General features: G+C 44.5%; 1 protein-coding gene across 3 annotated transcripts in view; it reads right to left on the bottom strand.

Annotated features, from left to right (window-relative positions):
• The window catches only part of c6.2 (complement component 6, duplicate 2), a 31,759-nt gene extending 14,535 nt beyond the window's left edge, over window positions 1-17,224 (bottom strand). The window contains exons 1-8 of one of the 3 annotated variants that reach the window (XM_020707901.3): window positions 16,642-17,224; window positions 16,392-16,564; window positions 15,976-16,106; window positions 14,030-14,168; window positions 8,968-8,980; window positions 3,062-3,064; window positions 940-1,049; window positions 526-682 (exon numbers count right to left, since the gene is read on the bottom strand). In XM_020707901.3, coding sequence (XP_020563560.1) covers window positions 526-682; window positions 940-1,049; window positions 3,062-3,064; window positions 8,968-8,980; window positions 14,030-14,168; window positions 15,976-16,106; window positions 16,392-16,564; window positions 16,642-16,764 — 849 coding nt within the window. In that variant the 5' untranslated portion in view covers window positions 16,765-17,224. Of the gene's footprint in view, window positions 1-525; window positions 683-939; window positions 1,114-1,252; window positions 1,538-3,061; window positions 3,065-8,967; window positions 8,981-14,029; window positions 14,169-15,975; window positions 16,107-16,391; window positions 16,565-16,641 lie in introns of those variants that run through there. The other 2 variants (XM_004075139.4, XM_011482101.4) reach the window with 2 other exon arrangements.
• Window positions 17,225-20,932: the final 3,708 nt, after the last annotated feature.

The raw sequence follows: 20,932 nt of genomic DNA, 5'->3' as shown, positions 1-20,932 counted from the left end.
AGACCACACCGGGTACCACTGCTGTCAGCTAAGACCAGGAAACTGAAGCTACAATTCACACAGACTCACCAAAACTGGACCATAGAAGATGGAAAAACGTTTTCTGGTCTGATGAGTCTCCATTTCTGCTGCCACATTCAGGTGGTTGGGTCAGAATTTGGCCTCAACAACATGAAAGCATGGATCCATCCTGCCTTGTATCAACGGTTCAGGCTGGTGGTGGTGTCATGGTGTGGGGGATATTTTCTTGGCACACTTTGAGGCCCCTTAGTACCAGTTGAGCATGGTTCCAACGCCACAGCCTACCTGAGTATTGTTGCTGACCATGTCCATCCCTTTCTGACCACAGTGGACCATCTTCTGATGGTCACTCCCAGTAGGATAAGGCGCCATGTCATAAAGCTAGAATCATCTTAGACTGGGTATGCAAACTCTCTGAAGAATGTTTCCAGTACCTTGCGTGCATTCTGAAATCAGTGACAGATGGAGGTGACAGAAGCGCTGCGCTGTGGGCACGTTTCTTGCCTGTTTTTTGGCGCAGGATGAACACGGAGACCATTGGCTGTAATCCGTCAGGGCGCAGTTGATGTGGCACGGCTGCTCGTTACACGCTCGAACATCTTGACTGTCACACAGCTGATGGCAGCTGTTCTTCCAGTAATAATCGTCGTAGTGGATCTGCCTGTTTCAGAGATCAGATTTAAGATTAATTAGGGTTCATTCAAACAGCTAGTTTATTAAAACTCTGAGTATAAACAAATAATAGGGAAAAAAATGTGAATAAAATCAGAAACCTGTCTTATACTAAGAGCATAATCCAAGAAAATGACAAATCTGTAGAAGAGATCTCATTTGGTAGTGGGGCAGGGAAACTTTGACTTGATCGCCTGTGTCAGAGCTGGATGTCTGTTCCTGTATGAACAGCCTTAGCACCCTCACCTGCGTCTGTTCTGGACACCATGGTTGCAGGTCTGGGTGCAGGGGGACCAGGAGGTCCAGGGGTACCGATCACAGAAACAGGCCAGACCAACTGAGACACAGCTGAGCAGCTGCAGCAGCAGCACCAAGCTGTTTGAAGGAGACATCTTGGAGCCCAGACTGGCCCTAGATCTTCTAAAGACAATCAGGATCAGTTGAGATCTTGACAAAATTAAAACCTCCTCAAGTCCCTACATCTGGAAACTTTGCTTTTTTTTTTTAAACGGTTCCCCTCACAAAAATCCAAACCTTACAACGGACGAATCTGACTCACCACTGGCGTGCTCGACCTCTCTCACCGGCGTTTGGACCTGCACTCATGCAGCTTTGTGCTGAACTGCTTCCGGCAGAAGTGAAGTCGGCCTGTGCTCTGCAGGCACATCAGATTGTGAGCTTTCTGTCTGAGCAGGGTGGGAAATTCTAAAAGACTCTTGAATAAGAGCACATGCCAGCCAATCAGATTTCATAACCTCAGAACAAAAATGGACCAAAAACAGCATAAATAAGAACAGGGGGACACAGGCACGTCCTCCTGCTCCTCAGTGTTACGGGAAGAGAGGAGCTCTGGAGTTTCCCTGCTGCTTAGATGTAAACCAGATGTTCTGCCATTGAACTGGACAGTTAAGTGTTTTCTGGGGAGGAATGGGTTTGTTTTCCTCTTTCTTCACTTTCACATTTGGTTTTCTGAGCCTTTGAGAGTTTTGCGCAATCAATCAGTTCTTTTGCTTTATGAGGTATGAGGCAAAACTGGAACATGAGACAACATTTGAGTCATCAGATGTTGTTGCCTCTGCACATGTCAGGCTGTGTGTCTGAAAAGCAGGACAGATGTGGCAGAGAACAAAAAGCAGGAAGGATGCATCTGCCAAAGAATGGTTTTACAAAAACTTTTACGTACCTCATGAGAACAGTTTGAAAATGCAAAATCATAAAAAAAAAAACAATTATAAATCCGAAAAAACCGTTGGTGACCCATGCAAGGTTAGGGTCACTGGGTTTCTGAAACCTACCCGGCTACTGTTGGGTGAAGGCTGGTTCACCCTGAACCGGTCACCAGATTGGAGCAGTGTAACAGACAATCACGGGGCAATTTAAAATCATCAATTAACCTATAAATTCAAATTCAAATTAATTTTATTTATAAACTACCTTTCATGTCAAACAGACAGCTCAAGGTTCTTTCCATAAAGAACAAACAAGAATACAATAAAACCAATTTATATGCTATTTCATCACATATTTATTTGTTTAATGCCTTTTATTCCTTTTATGTCTGAACTTATTCTAATTTATATTCCAGACTTTTTTATGCACTAACTTATCTTATTTTAATATATAATTTTATATTTTACCTGTTTTTATATTTTAACTTTCTTATCTTATTACTTCTACATCTTGGACTGTTCACGAGTGTTTTCTCACCCTTGGCTGGGGTGTTAGTGTTCGGACAGCCTTGCTTGAAGATGAAAGATGTGGAGCATTTTGTGAAGCTTTATTTCCGGATAATTCTAAAAAACAAAGAAATTCTGAACCTTTTGGCGACTCAAAATCAAATTATTGTTAGTGTGGCCGGCTTTCCGGGGTGCGCTGTCGGTAAAAATGAGTTTGATATGTAAAGGAGCTCAGAGACACGTTTGGGTGAAGATGACCACTACTTAATTCAGCCCTGTTCATTCACATACCCAGAAGCCATTTGTCACCTTACGTCATATAACTGTCATGCGCAGAAGAAACACTAAAGCAGAAGGAAAACATTGTTACATACGCCCCCTCCTCCAGATGAAACATCTCATTTCAACATAAAACAACAAAGATGAATGAAAATAGTCTGTTATATTGGCATAAGAACGTTGAAAATGCCCAAAGTGCTCCTCATCTTGTCTTTCGTGGAGGAAGATAGGGTTGAAGTAAACAGCTGCAGGGATACTGATGGCTTGCAGAGATCCTGCAAGCCCCCAATCAACGAATAAAACATTGATAAACCGTAAAATCAAACAAATGAGCTTCCAAACATTTGTAATGTTATCAATGAACATTCAGCTCACCTGTTCAAAGGTCTGCTCTGCTGCTGTGCGGTGTTCACTTGCTGCTGCACTGGATGCTCAATTTCCCTTTAATCTTTAAATCTAATAAATGTACAACTTTAAATCTCGTAATTTTACTTTACTGGCCCTAAAACTCTGTCGTAAAATCAAAAACAACAGCTCAACTTAGATAAAAAAAAGAATAAGAATGTACAACTTGTGAGACAAAAATAATAAAGACCTTGGTTGAAGGAGGGATGATGGAAGATTAAGAAAAAAAAAGTACAGAAGAAGAGAAAGAAAAAAATACATCCAAATCCAGCTATGTCAGTGCCAACTGAGGCTGGAAGACACTGCAAAATGAGGTAGACTAAAAATAAGACAAGAACGCTAATCTTAAGAAGAAAATAAAGAAAAGTAGTATGATGATCTGTCTATGCAGCCAATAATTTTTACTTAACAAGAAATCCAATAAAATATCAAAATCTAGAAGCAAGTGGTTCCACACAAGCATTGAAAAAACAAGCCAAAAAAGCAAACAGAATTATTTCAAAGTGAAGGTTATACAACAGCACAATGAAAAGTATTGTTTGCTTGTTCAAGCAAATATTTTCTTGTCTGTTCTTTGAACTTTCATATACTTATTTGAAAATCATTTAGATCCCAGAGACAAAAAACTAGTTTGGTAAAAGGAAGTTACCCATTTTAATAGAAAATATGAACAACATTGGAATATCAGCACAACAAAGGCTGTCTAATCGGATGATGTCATGAGCACAACAAAGGTTGCGTAATCTGATGATGCTCATGACATTTGATGATGTCATGACCAGATGTCATGACATCTGATGATGTCTTGACATCTGATGATGTCATGACATGTCATCTGAGCATCATCAGATGTGATGAGATGCCATCTCATCACATCTGATCACATGTCATGATGTCATAACATCATAACATCTCATGATGTCATAACATGTCATCATCATTACATCAAATGATATGAGATGTCATGAAGAAGAAATCATGACATCTCATGATGGTAGCATGTTCTGACATCAGTGATGACATCGTCAGGCTGAGAGCACAAATAAGGGAGCAAATCTGTTGGTGTAGCACTCGAGTATCAAAAGGTATTTTGGGTAAACTCATAACAAGAGAACTTACAAGTTTATTGGAATTCTTTACACCTTCTTGAAATAGTTTTCAAAGAAGATGGCTTGTTGCGGACTAATTCCCGGTTTTAGTGGCTTAGTTTCTGGAGCTTTCAGAAGAGTTAAAAAGCCCTTTTTGAGTTTAAAGAAAAAACTTGGAAAACAGAAGAAATCAAAAAACTTTGCTTCTGATGATGATGGGACTTCTTCAAAATCCTCTAGCATCTCTCCACCTGTTGATTTGTTCGTTTCCAATCCCTTCATCTTTGAACTAGAAATAGCAAATGATCCAGAAGAAATGGAGTTTGAAATAACCAGTGTGATCAGGAATGAAACATATTCTGATTGTGATTGGATGTCTTCAACATCATCAGACATCTCTACAGTTTCTGATTCTTCTTCAATCAGTTCCTTTCTTTTTAACGATTGGATTGAAGAAAATACATTGGAGAGAGAACAACAAAACACAACAATCCAGGAAAACAGCCCCTCTTTCATTTCTTCAGTGTGCAAGTTCAGTAACAGTTTCAACAACTGTTGGCTGAACTCCTCTTTACAGGCAGCATTAAACATCAACATAGTAAGGGAGAAACTTCAGACATTTCCCAGAGAAGACTTGGAAGATTTCTCTCAAACACCACTATGTGCCAAAATGTTCCTGACAGCACTACACAATCCAGGCCATCACTTTGCTTCATCCATTATACTGCCTGTTCTTGAAGAGATAAATCAGTTCAAGCCAGACTTAAAACTCGGAAAACAAAACGATGCAGCTGACTTTGTGGAACCATTCCTGGGCTGGTTACATGTGTGTGGGGTTGAAACAAGTCTCCGGATTAAATGTATAAAAACATGTGACCAGTGCACATACATGACAAACAAAGTGGATCACATTGGGGACATGTTCTTTGTAGCACAACAATCTATTGAAATGGTTTCTCTTACCTCACTTTTTAATGAGGCCGTTGAAGATGTTTGTGGCAGTAAAAAGTGTGAAATGTGCTCAGCAGATGTAGAAAGACAAATATCCTTTGGAGACTCTGACTTGATAACTCTGTATCTACCCAGACATGTAGACACCAGTATGGACAGACGGCAAGTGACAGCGGATAATTACATTAATATTTCAGTCAATGGTAAAAACCAGAAATATCGCCTGGCCTCTGTGATTTGTCACAAAAGATTAGGCCCTCAAAGTGCTCATTACTACACACATATTTCAAAAGATGAAGTCTTCATTGAAGCCAATGATAAAATGATATCTTTTTCACAAAACAAGGGTACTGATGACATCAAGAACAACGGCACAATGTTTTTTTATGAAAGGTTCACGGACATTTCCCAGTAATCGGGCCATCGACAGATTTAAAGACACAGAGTGGAGCAAAAAATATTTAGCAATCACCAATTCTACAGGGAAACGGCAATTATTATAATATTCAATTTTAAGCACCTTTCAAGTCAACCAAGCACACTGTACAGATTATATACAAGAGGATCATCAAGACAAATGACCACAGCTTTAGATGATTGACAACCCAAAGCTAGGGGGACTGACAAAAGGAAAACTTGAAAGCAGAACTTGAAAAGACCCAAAGATGGACAAAACCAAGCCCAAGGGCACAATCCTCACTATTGCTAGTTTAAACAGATAGGACTTGAATTTGGATTTAAAGACACCAATGGATGTGGGGGCACCGTGTGGAAGGACAAACTACTACTGTTGGGTGAAGTCAGGGTACACCCTGGACAGGTCGCCACCACAGACACAGACACATGAACATGCACAATGTGGCCCAATTAGAAGCCATCAGATAACCCATAAAGTACATTTTTGGACTGTGACAGGAAGCTGGAGTGCTTGGAGAAGACCAATGCATGCACACTAGCACACTCCACACAAAAATCCCAACCAGGATTCAAACAAGGGCCTTCTCGCTGTGAGGCAAGAGTGGCAACCACTACACCAAAATGCAGCCCTGAAAAACACGGAAATATTTACTGACACAACATTTACTCTTGATTAAAAAGTCTTCACAATACTTTTGAATGCTACAAAAATAATAAAAATTTATTAAATAGACTTTAGAGCAAAAACAACAGCTTGAAAAATCAACTTGGATGAATAAAGAATAAGAATTAACAACTTGTGAGACAAAAATAGTAAGGATTTAGGTTGAAGGAGGGCTAATGGAAGAGTGAGAAACACACATGAAGTATAGGAGGGCAGAAGAATACATCCAAATCCAGCTATGTCAGTGCCAACTGAGGTTGGAAGACACTGCAAAATGAGGTAGACTAGAAAAAGGGACAAGAACGCTAATCTTAAGAAGAAGATCAAGAAAAGTAGTAAGATGATCTGTCTATGCAGCCAGTAATTTTTACTTAACAAGAAATCCAATAAAATTTCAAAATCTAGATGCAAGTGGTTCCACACGAGCATTGAAAAGAGAGAAAATAGGCCAAAAAAGCAAACAGTTAGATAGAATTACTTCAAAGTGAAGGTTATACAACAGCACAATAAAAGTATTGTTTGCTTGTTCAAGCAAATGTTTTTTCTTTTGTTTATTCTTTGAATATTAATATACTCATTTAAAGTTCAACTGCATGGGGGGGGGGGGGGGGGGTTGTCACCGTGTGGGGGGACAAGCAAGTGCATGGCTTTTACGGCAACAGTATATTGTGAATTAGACGTGGAACCAGTGGAGCTGCTACAGAACATGTGTCATTTGGTCAAATGGGGTGAAGGAAGTTATTAGATTTCCAAACAGGTGAGTTCTGGACAGATTGAAGTTTGTTGAGGGATTTCTGGGGAGGGCCACAGAGGTGCAAATCGCAGTAGTCAATGCGGCTAGCATCAATACTGTGGAACAGGATTGGGCAAGTAGAGGATAAGTTAATTGATTATTTCTATGTAGGAAAACAGTCAGAAGTGCTGACTGTCAAATACTTTTTGCTCCACTCAAATTATTCTTCACCAACACGTTCACTCTACATGTATTATTTCCACTTTTAGTCCTCGCTTAAATATCCTGTTCCACCCAAAGGTTTGGGGGTTTTTCTCCGGGTACTCCGGTTTCCCCCGTGAAAAATTAAAGCCAGCCCCTAAAATGATTTCTAAATTAACCAAAGCAAAATTTAAAACACACCAAAAAAAAACTCTGCCGAAGGGATTTTTTCAAATCACTTTGCCAGTCCCAAGCCTGGATAAAAGAGGAGGGTTTTTTTGTGTGTTTTCACTCTATTTTTGTTTGGGCAATTTTTTGCAAAAGACTCAAATTATACAATAATTAAGTAATGGCATCATTTAGCCACTTCTAGCAATCTGTATTTTCAGCCAAAAGTTACTTTTCTTCCTTAGAAGTTGGAAACACAAAATGTTTTAACTGCAGATAAACATCATGATCCTGTTACGTCACCTGGATTGGTGTCACCAGAGTCCCACTCTGGAGCGAGGCATTGGTTGGGGCTTGCAAGCGAGCACTCAGTGACCAGGGCTCTCCCATGAGCCCTGGTCAGGTCCATCCTGAATAGACCACTTTCCTTTCGCTATTCTTGATTATTATTCATCATTTAGTTCTCCATGCCTCTTTTTGGTGCAGTGCGACTCATGTACTCTCCCTCTTTCCCACTCCCCTCCGGGTGAGTGGGAGTGCTTCCAGATTCCAGTTGGCTTATCCGTGCTCCTGTTCCTGACCGTGTACCTCGTCTCTGGCTCGCCTTTACTACTTCTCCTACACCTGGCTGTGGATCCTGCCTCTGGCTCGTCTCTGGTCTGTACCTGGCAGTGAACCTCGTCTCTGCTCCTGCTCCTACACCTGGCTGTGGATCTTGTCTCCGGCTCAACTCGCGCCCCCGGGCGTCCCCCCAACTCCATCTGGATGAAGCACGTCTGCTGGACTTTAAATATGTAGTTGTAGAGTTAGATAAGTTAATTATTCTCTATGAGTTCTGGTACATCGCCTGTCCATCCTAGGGGAGGATCCCTCCTTCATGTGGGCACCCCTGAGGTTTCTTCGGTTTTTTTTAACATTGACATACTTATTTGAAGTTCAACTGCATCCCCCCATGCAGGCACCGTGTGGGGGGACAAGCAAGTGCGTGGCTTTGACGGCAAGAGTAAACTGTGAATTAGACGTGGAACCAGTGGAACCAGTGGAGCTGAACATGTGTCATTTGGTCAAACAGGGTGAAGGAAGTGATTAGATTTCCAAACAGCTGAGTTCTACACAGATTGAAGTTTGTTGAGGGATTTCTGGGGAGTGCCATAGAGGTGTTTTGTTTGTGTGTTTTCACACTATTTTTTGTTTGGCCAATTTTTTGCAAAAGACTCAAATTATACGATAATTAAGCAATGGCAGCATTTAGCCACTTCAAGCAATCTCTTCTTTCAGCCAAAAGTTACTTTTCTTCCTTAGGAGTTGGAAACACAAAATGTTTTAACACCTACAGCACATCTCAGCACTGTGGCTCCCTTTCCATCTGGTATCTGAAATCTTGAACATCCATCTTTTTTCCAACAAATCACACCTGTTCTGCAGCAGCTCCATTGGCTTCCGATCACACACCTCAGATCCTCCTCCTCCCTTCATCTGGATTTCCCCACTGCTCGTCTTGTCACTATGGGAAGCAGAGCTTTAAGCTGCTCTGCCCCCCGGCTCTGGAACTCACTACCTCCTGACCTCAGAAACAGTGGCTCTCTCTCACAATTCACCAAGAAACTAAAAACTCACCTTTTCCAATTTGCCTATTTCCCCCCATAACTTGTTATTCCTGGCCTATCTTACCCCTTGTGCTATCCTAGGCACTTTAACATTGGGACTTGGGTCATCCAGACCCACTAGACAGTGCTCTGAACCTTTTTTCTTCAATGATTTGTGATCTTCACTGGTGTCCATGGATTACATGAAATCTTTCCACCTTTATCCACCTTTGTCATGGTAGGGAGAACACCTCAATGTAAGGGGGGGGGGGGGGGGGGGGGGGGTCATAGGATAGCACAAGGGTTAAAAATGCATATTTTATTGTACATTCTATTGCTTTTATTTTTATTTTCACTTTTATGTACGGGGACATTGGGTTCCTTGAAAGGCACCTAACAAATAAAATGTATTATTATTTATTTAATTGTTTTTTTCTTTTCATCAGATTCACCCAGGCTTTAGTTTTCCCAGTCAAAGCGCTGCATGTCGTGGTGCAGAGGATTTCAGGTTCATTTCCTGCCTTGCCTCCCCATGTGTCAAGGGGTTTTTGGGGTGAGACACTGAACCCCACATTGTTCCTAGTTGGATAACCTATAGGTTGGTGCCAATGTTTGGCAGCAGAGTCGCTATCAGTGAGTGCATAGGACTGTGACTGTAAAGAACCTTGGACCTTGAAGCAAAGCAGAAAAGCACTTTAACCCTTGTGCTATCTTAGATGACTCCACCCTTACATTGACGTGTTCTCCCTACCATGACAAAGGTGGATAAAGGTGGAAAGATTTCATGTAATCCATGGACACCAGTGAAGATCACAAATCATTGAAGAAAAAAGGTTCAGAGCACTGTTTGGTGGGTCTAGATGACCCAACTCCCAATGTTAAAGTGCCTAGGATAGCACAAGGGTTACCCTTGGGAGTTGGGTCATCTAGACCAACTAGACAGTACTCTGAACCTTTTTTCTTCAATGATTTGTGATCTTCACACAACAGTTGCCCAACTTCCACCGGCTCCTTATAGGTCCCAGCACAGGTAGCAATCGTCGTTGACCAGGGCTGCGGCCTTATACAAGTATTTGGAAAGTTCTGGAATCATTTGGTGTATATCATATGATCTTCTTGACACCACCCTCTGCATTTACTGGGGAGCAGCACAAGAAAGCACGCCACTGTGCCTTCTTTTATTACAAGTGATGTTTCCTATTTTTAGGATGTATTTTCCCCCCAAAAATTATTTTGATTCAGTGAAGATGATCAGTAAAGCAGCAGCTGTAAAAAAAAAAGTTGTGACAGCAATTAGACAAACACGCCGGGGAGGTTTTCATTTTTGTGTGTGAAGTTAAAGAAAAACTACTTTTGTCTTTGTATTATAAACTGTGACTCCAGAGTCCACAGCCAGATCTAAACCAACACTGCTGTCTAGTGTTGGAAGGGGTGAAGCAAGAAAACATCCACACCACTGAAGTTTGGCTCAATAGATCTTTTATCAATTAAACCATGACTTTAATTGAAAAACATTTAATCATTTATTTCATCAAAATGCTTTTAACTTGTATAAAAAGCACGAGAAGATAAAGAAAGTTACTACAATTAAAATTCTATAATTTATCTTGACAAAAAAAAGTGTGTGTAGATACATGTAGGTATTGTTAGATTCTTTTAAACAATAAACATCTATCTGCTGAACACAAAGAGGTGAAATACAAATGCTTTTTTTTATAGCATAAAGTTTATTTTACACACAGAGTGAAGAAATAATCTGCATTTTTATGTTCCTACAGTCATAGAAATGCCATAAATATCAGATGACGCACCGCGATGCTGAGGCCTTCCCGGTGAGGATGTCAAACTCCACCGAGCACGCTCCCATGTCTCAATATGACGCATTCAAATGTGGGCGTGACCCCCGCAGAAGACGATCCAAGGCGCAAAAATGTCCGTGCACAGCCTGGGCGTGCACGCTCCTCAGCCGACTCTCAATCAGAACTCGCCGGCGTCTTTGGAGCTGCGCCTGAACATTCTTGTGGAGCCAAACATCTGAACAGCTTTTCTCACAATGCCATTATTTAGTCAAGGAAGTGAATAACGGTTTACGTGCTTATGTAGGGATTACTTCCTAACACTCATGAATAGAAGCACATCACTGCTGTTTTATGGGTTTATTACTACTGTGAAGCACTTTAGTCAGCCTGCACTCCTAAAGTGTTGCATAAATCAACTGCATGGACTGAGTCTGTTTCTAAAACTTTCAAAGGCTTCCAAAGTTCAGTCAGACGTTGCTGACCATCCCCTCTGCTCTGTGCGGGCAGAGGTTTGCAGCTCTGAGGTGTGTTCGCACCAAAGGTCAAGAGAAAAAGACATCAGCCACCTCCAAGGAAGCTTCCAGCTAACAGACCCAAAGGGTGAAGCTTCGTTCATTGCAGCTCATCAGAGCCTCTTCTATCTACACTCTCTGCAGCTCAACAGTTTTCCACAGAGTTTATCTGTTTACCCTCAAACCAAGTCATGAGATTTCACCCAGAATTTCTGCACATCTCAAAAATGAACAATTGTACCTTTACAATAAATAACAAGCAGATTTATTTGCTTATCACTTACTGTTATTATGAAAGGAAATTTTAAAGAAGGTCTTTGCAGTGCAGGTGACATAAAAGTTCTTTTCTTTTGGCTTTAATGCTGATAAATATTCTTAATAAAACATAAACAACACAACCTCAGACAGTACTCTCAAACCCACTATTAAGCATGGTAGTGGAGGAGTCATGATTTGGGTTTACCTATGAACGATAATAGATAGATGCTAACGCTCGGACACAGTTGCGTTTAAACCGAGATTACAATAACTCACCTAGATCCGGATCGGTCCAGTTAAAAGTCCAGACCTCCGTGCAGCTAACCCGCTCTGCGGTGGGACCGGAACAGAGTTGCTCCTCACTTTAATGAGGATATTAGACAAAGAGTCCCTAACAATGATCTGTGGGACTGACGGGATTGACGGAATCGAAACCTCATCCGGAGCGTTGGCCTTAGTTTAAATCAAAATTACTCACCTAATATAAGATGCAGTGACTCCTCAGATTTACTTTCACTGAAATAAACTCATTCTATTTTAGTGAAATGATAACATTTGTCCGTGTCTCCAAAGAAACAAGAACTCCTCAGGAGGAACTAGGTAAGGGTTAATAGCTGACGAACGCGCGCCCACATAAAGCAGACTATCTGTTACCTGGTGCGGCACGTTGTCACGGTAACATGACAACGCGCCCCTCAGCGGACGCGGACCACAAGTGCAGCAGCTAAGTAAAGCAATATTAATGTGCTGATGGTCACGATGGGTCAAATAAAGCATCAGTTCTCCTCTTACCGCTTGTTTTTGTCCAGATGATGAAGCTAAAGTTTGTTTTAAAGAAGCCAGCGCAGTGATACAGAACATTTAAGCGATATGACTGGAACTACTTTTTAAGGCGTGAATTATCACTGTGCGTAATTACTTTTTAACGCACATCCAGCTGCCAATGAGAATCGAGTACTCACCCGGACCATTGTGTAAATGCTGTTGAATTGTGGGAAACTTGGCTTTGCTCTCTTTTTGCCATTTGTCTTTGTGAATAAATATTGGCACAGTGAAAGAGGTCACCTGTCGTTCAGCTGAGGATGTCTACGTCCAATACTGACAACCAGACCGACGTATGTTTTCATGATTTTCCACAAATGAAGGAATGCATAAGGGGATGCAAACATCCAACATGCTGTTTGCTGCATTTCCCTCAGTGTTGAAGGCCAGAGCAGCTGTTGCATATCTGCTGCTTCTGAACGTGCGCTGTTAGGTGGACGTGGAAACAACTCGTGTCGGGCGATGCTGATCTGCATGAGCCACAAGCAACAACAAGCAAACGTTGGGACGGGAAATACGAACAGGATCCGAACCAGTGGCAGAAACTCCATGATGATAATATCAGTTAAAAAAAAGGCTTCAATCTAGAACGTATCAAAAAAAAGAATGACCCAAACGGGAGTTGTTGTCTGTCTATCTTTCAGCCGGATACCATGCAGCAGAGGCCGGGGAAGCGCCTCTTCCTCTGCCGGATGAGCGGGTCTGGAGTCAGGTTTAGCAAACTGCTGACATCTACAAAACAAACACAAAGTCAAGCATGAGAAAACTGCTCTGGCTTGGCGTGGTCTTCACTTCCTGCTGAAGCTAGCTGGATAAACTCTCTGTGTGTGCAAAGAGGTCAATCCTAACCCTGGACCAGAGTAATATCATAAAGACATCTAACATTTGAATTCCTTCTCTCTTTCTGCTGCAAATATCACAGCAAAGGCCACACAGTAGAATCCCCCTGGTAGCTGGACCTACAGGATGTGGCTTTTCTGAAACCAAGTCAAATATAAACCTTTTGTGGGAAATCCCATCTGCAGGACTTTGGCTCATTTTCTAAACCAGCTTTATCACTTCTGGGGTCACGAGGTCGCCGGAGCCCGTCCCGGCTACTTTTGGGCAAAGGTGGGGTACGCCCTGAACAGGTCGGCAGTCTGACGTTTTTGAATAAACGCGCACGAGGTAACCGAAGAGTGTACATGTTATTCTTGAGCTAATTTAACAGTTGTTTTCCTTTTTTATGTCAAAACATAGAGAGGTGTGTGAATGAGCCAATGCCTCTTAACCAGGCCTCTCTTGAAAAATAGATTTTATCTCAAGGGACTTCATGATTAAATAAATGAATCTATGGGGAAAAAATAGAGCTCCAAATTGCAATTGTTATCAAATCCTTGTGAAACAGGAGCAGGCCAAAAAAAAGCAGTTTGAAAAAAAATACTGCATTTTTATCTGTGCTGTGGAAAATACAAATACACTGAGCTTCCTGCTACGCTCCATTCTGTTGCATCCACTGTCAGACAAATAGGTCCATGAATGTTTTCCCCTGTTCCTTTTCCCTTTCTGCTAAGCTGGAAGCTGTGAACTTGGCTCGTTCGGTTCACCTGGTGAACTCACCAACCTTGGTTTTTCAGTGGTAACGGCATCGTCTCCCTGAGTTTGCTGAGTAAGTTCCTCATCTCCCTCATATCTCTGTCAACAGAAAGCGTGAGGCTGTGATTGCAGCCGGTTTGTTTTCCAAAAGATCCTCACATGAAAAGGTGAATAGTACAACCAGGGAGGAGAGGGGCCTCACCTCTCTATGTTTTCAATGTCAGTTCCCACCAGCCACTGCTCATGAGGGAAGTCGATGGGAGACGAGGATCTGTCCTCCAGGATGGGAATGTCCGAGCTTTCATCCACCCTGAAATCCACCTTTGGATCTGAGTCTGTTCCTGCAGACGAAGAGAGACCGCAGCACTGAGGCGGGATGACAAATGACAAACGCATAGCAGTGGCCGCTGCTAATAACAGCCAACCCGGCCGTTCAGTCCCTTCCTTATTCTGGCTTTGTTATCTTCTCCTGCAAATACCTGCATTTGACCCACATGCTAAAGTCAGCTGTCTGCCCATGCAACTGCTTCTTTCAGATGAGCTGATCTGAAAGCAAGTACTAATGCATCCCATTTCTTCCACAAGCAGCTCTCTTCTGCCCCCTGCTGTTCGAACAGAGGCTGAACATGTTCTCTCTCTTCTTCAACCATCAGTATTAACTCCACTAATAATAAAACTAAGAATGATCAATGTTCATGGTGACGACGTCTTCACTCCTCTGCCCCTGTCAGGGTGAATCTGACCCTAGGAAGGTATTCTTTACATTTTCTACAAATTATTTACAACATATCTGAACTAGAAAACAGGAGGGAACCTGACATTTTTAAATATTAAAGAATTAAAGACGTATTAAGCTACCTTTTTTTAGTTAATTAAAGCTAAATAAAAAAAGAAATTGAACAGAACCATAACAAGTGACAGATAATTAATGCATTTAAGGCGGACACACTAAACAGATTCAAAGGTCGTAGGAAATAAACAAATTACCACTAATGTTACGAACAAACATCTGCAACTCTCTGCTCTAATTAGCTCCATAAATGTATTTTTATTTTATAAAAGGAAAACTTTAGTTAAAAAACCTGTAAAAAAAAGTCAAAAAGACTTGGTTATGAATTCTGTTTACTAGTTTATAATCATTTACAAAAAGTGTAAATCGCTGCTAAATTATTAACATTTTTATGACTTTTTAATCTGGAAGTTTGTTGAAAAATGTTCCCTTTGTGGAATTTTTAAAGTGTTTCCGTTTGATTTGAGCACAAACATAAAGAAAACCTAAAAACACAGATGGTAACCTCCTTCAACAGCTGATGGTTTGAAACAAAACAAAGGCAGGAACCAGAGGAGGATCTGAGAGTCTGGATGTTTCTCAGGTTGAATAAAAAAACCCACTAGAATATAAAAGCGCCTATTTAGCAATAAAACACGTATGAGGAGCTCAGCACAGGAGCAGCTCCTCGAAGAGCATATTCACTGTGACGAAAACACCTGCAGGAAGGGCAGACTGATGATGTCTTTCATCTCTGCAGCGGTGCTGCACGAAGGCAAGACCTCCACAGAGATGGAACCGTCAAACCCTTCATGTCTGAAACCCCAGTGGAGAAGCTGCAGCTCTGTGAGATCAGAGCAAAAGGTGAGAGGAAGGCGACAGATCAGCGAGCGAGTCAGAGTCAGGAGGATCCGTAAGACGACGCTGGGATCCGTCTACTTCACCGTGAAGGAGTCCAAATCCACACAGGAAGGCCTGGAGGAAACGGACGCAAAGGTGCTTAAAAGTTCAACTACGCTACCAGACAAGAGGCACAAATCCTCACAGAGAACAGAAAACCTGGGAAATGGTAAAAGAAAAATATTCTCAATTGAACTAAAAAGCCATCGTTGATCAAGAGATGACAGAATGATGTCTTCCCTGTTTATAATTCTGTTTGCGGAGTATTTTGTGAACAAAAATCTATTTTTCTGAGTTCTTTTGCGAACGCATTCCCTGTGGAGGGAAACACACATCATGATCATCTAACACAATTACACGTGATTCACCGCACAATGGGGCTTGATGGTCGGCTGCATGGAAACAGCCTTGGGGCTGACATGACCTGTGAAAACGGGTCTGGATGAAGTCTACCACCACGGGCTTAGAAGACTCCGTACTTCTCCTGTGCAGCTGCAGCACCCCCAGCAGACACATGGACTTCAGCATCTCCGTTACAAACATTTCCAGGCAGCACTGCAGCTGGATGAAGAGGCGACAGATTTCCGGAGGGATCTCTCCATCCTCTGGCCTGCAGCAGGAGGAGGGTGATGGGGGGGGGGGGGCACAGACAGGAGGAGCATTCTTCATCCTGCAGTCACAATGACGCTCTCACAAATGTATTTTAGCATTTTAGAGCTTTTACACTAAAACAGGTTTTAAATGTATTTGAATAGGCAGCCTAAACTTTTTTCCTTCCCTCTCCCCGGTCTCGGTGGTTCCCCACGTGCCTCTCATTACATTACAGTGAATGGAATCAGATTCTCTGTGCAGCAGATCTGGACCCCCCCCCGCGCCGCCGCCGCCGCCCTCATACCCAGAGACAGAGATGACGGCCAGGTCTTGGTGCGCGGCCCGCGCCATGGAGCATCCTTTGGTCCGCGTGTGGTGCATCTGCGCGCGCAGAGGCGGGCAGTCCGCTGACATCTCCCCGACGGAGATGACCTGCTCCCGGTACAGCGCCACCAGCGTGTTGAACTCCTGCACGGTCTGCGCGGAAAGCAAAGCAGTGTCCTGACGGATGATGTGAGAAAGGCAACCATGACCCCCCCACCTCCATCACCCACCATCCTGCTGTCCTCCACAGCCGCCTCCATGCTCTCCCGCTGCTCCTGCTCCGTCTGCGCCCCCCTGCTGATGGGGAAAACGCTCCCCGCGGACCTGGGGCGCTTCTTCCGCCCGGAACTCATGCATGCACCCCCGCCGCCGGAGCTCCCAGCCGCGGACAGACAGCGTTACTGCGGCGGAGAAATGACGGAGGAACGGTCAGACGCTGAAGCTCCGGTTCACCCCGGAGAACGCGCGGTTATCCTCCGGAACGGCGCCCGAACAGCGGGCCGACGGGACCCACAGAGGCTCCCTGCGCATCCCCGCCAGAGGAGTCACCTTCAGCCCCTCCTGAAGGCCGGGAGGGAGGCTGCTTCTTCCGCCTCTCCCTCACCAGAGTCGACAGCGAAACAAGTCGTCACCCACGGTTAACCGTTTCTGAACATCCGTGACTCCCACAAACCGCTGACGAAAGACGAACCCACGGTGTACAGAAAACATCCACAGGCATGAGATCAGCCCAAAAGATAACAACCGTTTATGCCGTTCACCGATAGATGCCATAGATGCTTTTGACCAGGGCCGTATATGGACCGGGGTGGGGTGGGGTGGGGGTGTGGAAGCACTGCAGATGCCAAATGTGACGTTATTCCCTAGGATCTTATTCCCTAGGATCTTATGACTACTTACACTGTTATAGGGCACATCTGAAGAGAACCCAGAGAAAGGAGTGATATCAATCGGGCAGGGGGGGAGAAGCAATTAGAGGGCCCCTGGGCTATGGGGGACAATAATCAGAGAGCTCTATGATAATGAAAGCCCCTGCAAATGGTTGCTACTTTTTGCTATGTGGTAGAGCATACTGTTAAAACTCTTCTGCTATTTTAGATGACCCCCCCCCCCCCCTTAAAATGACGTGTTCTCCCTACCATGACAAAGGTGGATAAAGGTGGAAAGATCTCATGTAATCCATGGACACCAGTGAAGATCACAAATCATTGAAGAAAAAAGGTTCAGAGCACTGTCTAGTGGGTCTAGATGACCCAACTCCCAATGTTAAATTGTCTAGGACAGCACAAGGAGTTATGAACCCTCTGATTACATGTGATTTTACAAAGGGCCTCTGATTTACGAAGGGTTTGGAAGAAAAGTCCTGTCAGTGGGCCCTAAGGCCCAGGATGTGCTGTGTGACTTAATTTACGTGCTTAATAGCCTGGTGGACACATTTTCTTGATATCAGCGAGTCCTGAGTGACGTTATGACATCACAGTAACGTCATAGTGTTCTTTGCACAAACCCACAATGTTCCCTTCCCCTGTTCTTTCCCATAACTTCATTGCTTGACTCTTCGGTTTCATGCCTCTGTAGCTTCTCTGCAGGTCTCTCTCCTAAAAATGGAAAGCAGAACACTCCTCCATTCCTCAGACATCCTCTCATCACTCTTCAACATCTGGTTCAACCGTCCCGTCAGAAACAATACTCAGCTAAACTCTTCCAGACCTCCACAGGTGTGATGTCAGGACCAACTGTCTTTTCACTCTTCATCCTCTTCTTTTCTTCTTTTTCTCGTCCTGTCCAACCCCTGAGCAAGCAGATCAGAGCTGAGTGCCTCTTGTATTGACAGATTGTATTGTTACAATTGGGGTTTATGGGTCTTCAGACAGACTGAGAGTATATTTGTATAAACCCCTTTTGTATTTGAGGCTAAGCTTTATTTATGAAAATCATATTTGTATACATTCCTTGTTGGACCGGACGGAAAAAAGAAACAAAAGAGGAGAGAAAGAAACAGAGTGGGATGTCAGAGATGGGGGATAAGGGGTTAGAGTGGGGGCTAGTCGGTATTACAAAGTTAAAACGTGTCTTAAATTAGATTACAGAACTTAGTTCACACAGCAACAACAACTAATTACAGATTAGAAATATAATCATGCAGTAATTATTAATGATTTATCTCCCAAGATTTCTGCACATAGACAGGTACACACATTACCGATATTCATTAAGGGGGTGTAGAAAAAGATTTAAAAAAAAATACCCATGCCCGTATTTGTGCAAAGGTGAATAAGCGGGTGGGTTGAAAGAATGCGTTACTCTTAGAGTGAGCCTTGATCACACTGAATGCTCCAGCAAAGGCAGGAGGCCCGGCCCCCCACACCCCAGAGCTAGGGGCAGACAGCGCAGCAACCCGGCCGATCCAGGCATCCAAGAGCATCACCGTCAGACAAAGATCACGGAGCAACCACCCTCCCGTGCACCTGACCCCCACTACAGAAACGGAGACGGAGAAAGGACCCAGCAGCCCCCCGGCCGAGGAGTAGGAGGAACAGAGAACACGCAGAGCCGGAGCCCCAACAGGGACCAGCCCCACCCCAGGGCGCACCCAATGCCCCGACCGCTCGAGACCTACACCAGCGCCCAGACGAGAGGCACGCCACCGCACGGGAGTCCTGATCCCACCCCCAATTCCAGAGGCAGGCAGGCCAGCACAGCCCATGGTCAGCCCACACTGCGCACCCGAGCAACCTGCCCGCCAGCCCCACCGAGGTCAAGAGGGGGGAAGCGGCAGAAGCCGACTGCCCGAGTCAGAAGGCGGACGCAGGCGAACAGAGAGGGGGCCCAGACAGGGCCAGGGGACGCTGAGCCTGAGGACCAGAATCTAGTTGCTGTGAGCAACGATGGAAAATATTGGAGTGTCCAGAAATGCCCAAGAGAGGGGCCCCATCCGGCCCCCAGGGGATGCCGTCCAGCCCGCTCAGATGTTGTAGACTCCCTCCCTGCACGGAAAAAGAGCCGCAAGATCCGGGATGCAGGAGCCCCCACAGCGCCACCAACACCCCGGCAGCAGACGCCGGCCCATCCCACTCAGCATTGGGGGCAGGGGACAGGGAGCAACGTGACCATCCCCCTCTCGTTGTGTGTGTACGTGTGTGTGTTAAAGAAGTGCAGTTAAAATTGGTGGACAGGGGCGATACAGACTTCTCCATTCTACAACAGCAGAGTCTGATCACCCAAGCGTGTCCACCTACATGAGTGTGTTTATGTATGTTGGTGCTTAGTGTGTGTTGTATGTTCTAGGGGGGGTGCCATTAAAATTGGTGGATGCTTCCACCAATGGTCCCTACGTGTCTATAGCAAACAAAGCTTGATTGGGAGAGGGGGTCTATTTAACCATACTTATTTATGTCCTCAATTGCCCCCCCCCCCCCTTGATTGATTCATATTTGTCTATTGTTTATTTATCTAATTATTTATTTAGTTTAGCCCCCCACCACTATCAACTCCCAGTCTTCTTGGTGAGGTGTTAGGTGTAAAGAGGGAGACTTGTCATGCCCTACCATGCATGGTATTGTTGTATCTTCTTCTTCCTCTTTCGGCTTCTCGCCACAGCGAACAAGTCGCATGGTAAACTTGGCAATGTTTTACGCCGGATGCCCTTCCTGACGCAACCTTCTCAAACCGGGCTTGGGACCGGCACAGAGGTAGAGAAGGGAACAGGGAGCAGCCCGGAGTCAAACCCTGGTTTCACGGTTGGAAGGCGCCGCAAACCAGTACGAGCTAAACCGGCTCCCTGCATGGTATTGTTGTATCCCCGCCCCAAAGACCCCCACTCGAGCACGAGGCAGCAGGCCCGCTGGCAATGGGGCAGAGGCACCGCAGAGTGCACTAGCCCCCCCAAGACCACACAGGCAGGGAGGAGCAGGTCTAGACACCACCTCCAGGGCCGTAAAACAGAGCCCCAGGCAACCGGGTCCCCAATGAGAGCTCTGGTTCCCAGGCGCCTGAACCCCGGACCCATCAGACGTCCCTCGCCAACCACAAGCACCCCCACACCCCCCAGGCAGCCGAGTGTTCCACCCCCAACAAGCCCAGGCCAAACCAACAGGAGGTGCCCCAGGGCACAGGCAGGCCAACCAGAACGGCACCAACACCCCCCTGGGACCAGAAACGACGGGGGCCCAGCCCCGAACGCAGGCCTCGCCCAGACCAGGTGTAGTCCAGAGAAGCCGGGGTGCAGGCCGACCCCAGCTACATCCTCTTCAATGTCTTCATCACGTCCTCCTCACTGATTTTTGCCTCTTCCTGCTCCACAACATCTAACTCTTCTCCTCTGTGTTCTCTAACATGTTCCTCATTCATCAGATATTTCAAGTTCTCCTTCCATCTTTCCATCACACTTGTAGAACCCGTCCACATCTTTCCATCCCTGTCCTTCATCATCCAAACCTGCTGCTCATCCTTCCATCTCTGTTTCTCCAGCACTCCTTCCACCAGCGCCCAGCTTCAGACAAACTGCTTGGTGGCGGCTGT

This window comes from Oryzias latipes, chromosome 12 (genome assembly GCF_053564925.1).
Source record: "Oryzias latipes strain Hd-rR chromosome 12, Olatipes_Hd-rR_3.1".
Taxonomy (NCBI): domain Eukaryota; kingdom Metazoa; phylum Chordata; class Actinopteri; order Beloniformes; family Adrianichthyidae; genus Oryzias; species Oryzias latipes.
This window is presented reverse-complemented; position numbering and strand designations above follow the sequence as displayed.